Source organism: Taudactylus pleione, unplaced genomic scaffold (assembly GCF_031769625.1).
Source record: "Taudactylus pleione unplaced genomic scaffold, aTauple2 ptg000093l, whole genome shotgun sequence".
Lineage (NCBI taxonomy): Eukaryota > Metazoa > Chordata > Amphibia > Anura > Myobatrachidae > Taudactylus > Taudactylus pleione.
Genome location: NW_028284495.1, coordinates 35044539 through 35050555, shown reverse-complemented (window position 1 = coordinate 35050555; position 6017 = coordinate 35044539). Strand labels below are relative to the sequence as shown.

The 6017-nt window shown below is 39.7% G+C and overlaps 1 protein-coding gene across 1 annotated transcript; it reads right to left on the bottom strand.

Annotated features, from left to right (window-relative positions):
* Positions 1-3467: 3467 nt before the first annotated feature.
* On the bottom strand, positions 3468-5775 carry LRRC30 (leucine rich repeat containing 30). The gene has a single exon (XM_088469812.1). The coding sequence runs from the start codon at positions 5559-5561 to the stop codon at positions 4680-4682; it is 882 nt and encodes a 293-aa protein (XP_088325938.1). The 5' UTR covers positions 5562-5775; the 3' UTR covers positions 3468-4679.
* Between the last annotated feature and the right edge of the window lie 242 nt (positions 5776-6017).

Sequence of the window (6017 nt, the reverse complement as noted above, 5' to 3'; positions counted from 1 at the left end):
CCTTCCAAGTGTCACTGATCTCTCTGAAGGCACCAAGCATTTACCACATGGGTCTCACCCATGAGTAGAACATCTGAATCAACCACCACTATTCTGCTACCACCTTTCAGTCCAGTCCACAGTTCCTGAATCAAATCTCAAAACCCCATATGTGAATATATAGTACTAAATGCATAAAATGGCAACTGAGTGTATATTGTAGCAAAGTGAGTAACTTACCATGTGTTTAGCAGTCTCAGGGGTTGTACATGTGATGTGGCAGCACTACATGTTAGCTTTATCTAGGCCAAGTGGGTGGTGACAGTCTCAGAGCAGGATGACATGTGTTTGACATGAGAGGAAGACATAGGCTTGACACCTGGCTATCAGGACAGAGCTGGGTTGGAGCTTAGGGGATAAAAGGCTTGTGTTTCCTATGGGCAGAATGATTGATGCTAGACTTTTAGTCAATCTAAAAATGCATTTTCTATGTAAGATTTGTATTATGAAGATGTTATAAAAAAAAAAACAGAAATGTATACATTAAAATGGGATGATTAGTATAATTTCCCTGCATTGGGTGTAAGGCACAATGATCCCTATGGCTACATGCATTTTCTAAGTAGCATCAGTGTGTTTTTATCAACAAGTAGATCTTACTATCTATCTATCTATCTATTTATCAGGGGCAGAACTATGGGAGACAATGGAGGCGCCTGCCGCCAGAAGGGGCACCTCCTCCATTGTCCACAACATATTCACCCCACTTAGGGCTGTAACTAAGTACCCAGAGTGTACCGTCACGGCCGCCCAATACATGGCACCCCTTCCCGGCACCTGAGAAGCCACCATACACTAGTGGAGAGCTCAGTGTCAGATCATCAGCTGCTGCCTTCGTCTATCTATAGCCTGTCTGCATGCAAATTGCTACATTACAGTGTCAGCGGCTGTGATGGGGGGGGGGGCACCAAATTATAACTTGCCTCCGGGCGTCTGGGATGAATTTATGCCACTGCTATCTATCTATCTATCTATCTATCTATCTATCTATCTATCTATCTATCTATCTATCTATCTATCTATCTATCTTTCTATCTATCTATGAGATAAAATAGAATAAAAACTGTTAAAAAAATCACCTTCATAAGTCTCTGAACTGATTCTAAGTGGGACCCAAAAGAATGTATATGCGGGAAGCCATGAAAGACAGATTTATTATAATTGACTATAATTTGCTAATGCGAGTTTTCATAGGGATAATCTATCTATCGAATTATCCAGTGAATGAACAATTAAGGGAATTATATTGTTTAAGAGGATGGTGTATGTAGAAGATACAACATAAAAACAAATTTGAGACATGTACCATCATCATTACTATCTCTACATTTAAAAAAAATATTTTGGTTTAAAGACTGAGGTACAGTAATATAGCAAAAGTGCAGAAATGACCAGTGATTGAACACACAAAGCTAGCAAATGAACGCACATATGTCCAATGAATGAACCATGTGTCCAGTATTTGTGGGCTATATGCAAAAGAAGACAGTACTTACCTGCATACAAAAGAATGTATTTGCATTGCAAGTGGTTTGTTCAGATGCATAGTACACTACTTAGGTTTTGTTTTTGCTTTTGCTTAGAATCAGCCCCTATACAGTATGTGTAGTAAAATTATTGCAATTCCCTTAAAAGCCCAAATATAAATAATGAAACATCATCAGTAACAAATTTCCGTCATAAGTTTTCCTAAATGTTACTAAAATAATTTTTTATCTCTGTAAAAATGAAAGTGTACAATGGGTCTGAATCTGAGATCTACGCAAATCCCATGGCGACCGCGTCTATGTACACAGCGACTCTGCAAATGTAACAACAGACAGGATATGTATTGAGACGCCCACCAGCGGTATTGCAAATTCAAGCACTTGCATACAAAGACGCAACATTGGACGCAGATAAGTTGATTGGAGCTGAGACGCCAGAGTCTTGGGAACTGCATACGGGATCGCATTCACAGTCTGAGGCATGGACCGAAAATGGTTGCAACATGCCTGCGTTTCAGTCGCCACCCCCCCATTACCGTCCACAAAAGGTCCCTGACTGTCAATCACTTTGCAAATAAATCCTCTCTGTAACCGTCATCACAAGACTATAGCGGCACATGTACCGTGCGATTCCGGTGCATGCACATTAGAAAAAACATCGACCATTTGCGAAAACTGCAGCATTGCATCCTTCTCTGAATACGGCTAATGATGTTATTTTCCAACAACCTAAACCTAGATATATACCTTCGAAGTATAGCACACTGTTATAACCCAATACATGAAAAGAGAAGAGAAGAAATTAAATGAACTTAGTAATGGCAAACAGCAGCTCTACTAGTAACATTCGTAGCTAATGTTAGGTTTACAACTGTAATTGAAACTAAATCAAAATAGATTTTTTTTAGATACCATCAATTAACAGTTACACCTATTAGATAATACCACAGAGGAGGAGCGTATTTAGAGAGGAGGGGGCCCGTGTCCACTCACCGTCCAGGGCCACCCCCTCTCTCTCCGTTGGCCACAGCGCACTGACATGTTCAGTAGACTCCGGGCACTAGTCTGTGTCTGGAGTCTACTGCGCATGCTCAGGACACCGAGAAAATGGTGTGGCAGCCATTTTCCTGGTGATTTCCCTACTGTGCATGCGCAGAATGCTGGGAAAATGACTGCGGTGAACATTTTCTAGGCTTTCTGTGTAGCGCTTCTCCAGCCGATGTGGAACATCGGAGAGGTAGGTATAAGAAAGTATGGGTGCAGAGTGTGCAGGGTGGACACCCCTAGACCCAGGGGCCCATGTGCACTGCACACCTTGCACCCATTATAGATATGCCTCTGCACAGAGGATACAGTATATAAGGGCCGTAACCGACCACCTCCACCCGCGATCACCCCCTCTCATCTACCGCATCTGCCCACTGCAATGTATAATAATAGTAGCGGTGTGCCCGGCTCCTTCTCTGCCAGGAGCACAGCTACTAATACCCTTTACAGCGGGCAGCGATGGGGGGGGGGGCACCAAAGCTCTTTCAAGCAGAGGGCACCAAAATGCCTAGGTACGGCTCTGCAGTATATCTTCTTAAATTGATGCTAGTATTTTAATAAATGTGTTGTGTGTAAATCTATTTCCCAACATCGGAGGTCTTGGCAGGGGGATGGGGCTTGTGGCAATGGAACACAACTTACGTATTCATACAGGAGAAAACATTTAATTACCGGGAGATGGAACCTTAATCTTTTTATGTATTTTACAAATATACATTTCTTTCTTTTATACATTTTTTAACATTTCGCAAAGCTTTAATTGAAGATGCAATGAGGTATTATTGTTACACTTTACTAATACTGTATATACTGTAAATGAAGGTCATTTTTTCTATCACTTTGGTACAGTACATTAATAAATCTTTCCTAGAACAAATGTAAGTGTCATTACTGTACAACTCAATGACTAGTTTTATTTGTGAATGCTTCTTTCTAATGTTCAGAGAAATACTTTTAGTCGCTTTAGAATCCTGCATTTTATCAATTGGTGCAACATAATATTTTTTGCTTATTCCTATAAAAGATTCAGGGCCTGATTCAGCAAGGATCGCTAATCTGCTTATACGCACGCAATCCAGTGGCTAATATCAGAGGTGATATGTAAATTTTTGCATTCGCATTGCGATCACAGCCTAACATAAGAACGCCCACTTCCCCTTACTCACATCCGTATACTTGGGCAACATAGTGAAACAATCGGTAACATCGGACCCATATGCACAGTTAAGGCAGGTCAGACCTCAGTCAGTAATTGCTTACTTCAGCACACGCTATACACACGCTATGCACACGCTATGAGACCTCAGGCTGCGTCTGGTATCGCAGTGGCTAATTTATGCACACCCCTGCAACAGCATTCAAACGCACTGGCACGCCGGCGTTTCCCTGACTACCCCCCCCCGTCACCACCCACAAACGGCACTTCCTGTCAATCACTTTGCCATGCGTCTGCTTATCCTCTGCGACCACAGTCCCGATAGCAGCGTCTGGCTCGCGTGCGCGCACTGCGATGCATACGCATGCGGAGTGCAAATTAATTGGACAATTGGGTGCATATAAGTAGCTGCATTCCTTGCTGAATAATACCCTCAGTGTAGTGTACTTTTTTTCTACAATGTTTGGAAGCACGAAAATAAAAGTTATACTATATTTTTCCAGCAGATGGCACCAAACAGATTGGCAAGTTAAGCATTAATTCATTATATTTAAAAACCCACACATTGTATAAACTAGTAACAATCCACCTGAAAAGCTATAAAACAATACGTGTAAGACTGAGTTAAGTAGAAGATGAAGCTACAAACCCACTTTCAAAACAAATAAATTAATTGACATATTAAAGTGTCATATTATAAGTTAAGTATTAGTTCAAAATATTTTTTAACATATACACATATTTAAACATTTTAAATGTGTTTATTAGATGCTACAGTTATTAATACTGATTTCTAAATAAAAAAAAAAACATTTTATTGAAAAGTTTACAATGGTGAAAATCCATTATAATCAAATAATTGTCCTGCAATTCTTCTAAACCTTAGTTTGATTTACACCATTATATTGTAGTTAAGTGATTATCTATTATTTTATTAGTATTGTCATTAGTCAATGTAACTTTTTTATGTCTTTAAGGTAACAAAAGAGCATATCTAGCCCACCATCCACAGTCTCCGACAAAGGTTTGACTAAGGGATTGTTTACAACATGAAGACCTTTACCCATTGGGCTCCAAGCAATTCTTGTCAATCTCCTTAACAAATAGAGATCGGTGGGTAGTGTTTGTATATTATTGTAATCCACATTTAACAGCTCCAAAGAGGTCAATAGGCAGATAGAGTGAGGTAAAGCATTAATGCAGTTATTGTCAATAATCAGTATTTTCAAACATTCCAAATACTTAATATTCTCTGCAATACTTTTTATTTTGTTTGATCCAAGGTGTAGAAAATCCAGCATTTTAATCTGAAAGACACAGGCAGGAATGTTAACTATCCGATTGTTGCTTAAATTTAGCTTCCTCAGTTTAGATAAGTCACTGTATGCAGATGGAAGTCCTGTAATAAAATTGTGTGACAAGCTGAGAACCTCCAGCTTCCTACATAAGCTCAGTTCCTCTGGCACTTCACACAGGTAATTCATGTTGACAAACAACACTTTGAGATTTTTCAGCCGGCCGATCTCTCTGGGAAGGTGAACAATGCAATTTCCACACAGGTTCAACACCGATAGTTGTTGGAGTTTGGCCACTGTTGGAGGCAGTACAGACAGTTTGTTGTGGGAGAGGTTGAGCTTTTCAACTGCTGTCATGTGCCATACAAAGCCTGGGACTTCAGTAGCGTTCTTTAAAACAAAGTTGACATTTACCTCAACCTTTTTCATTGGTGGATCAGCGGCTAATAATGAATTAAGCATTATTTGTTTTTCTGGCACATTTTGCCCTTTGGTCTTCTTGTTTCTGGAGGATTGATTTGAAAATCTGGCTCCCATGGTTTACCCAAAGAAATTATTTTACAAACATGAAATCTTAATTCAAGTCGTCTTTGGCTTTCATACTCTAATCTGGAGATTGAGAAAGACTTTTGGCTTGCGTTTATACCTCTTCCCAAATGCAGGGAGCTGAAGTTGGTTTCAGAAACTGTAAAAAAGTGCTGAGACACTTGATCATGGAACTGCTGAACACATGAGTACGACAATACACTAAGCCAGCTGTCACTGTCACTTTCTGTAGCGTTATAGGAATGTCTTATGGTGTCTTCTTTTAACGCTAATCACCAGTAAGCCTGATATAACATAAACAGATCAGGTTGCTTAGGATATAATTTATGGCTTTTAACAAACTTACAAAGAAAAATAAATAAGATAAAAAATATCTAATGTTTGCTGTAATCCAAATGTTCAGTGGGTGAAACCGATAAGTGGTGAAAATCTGTACAACATGTCCAA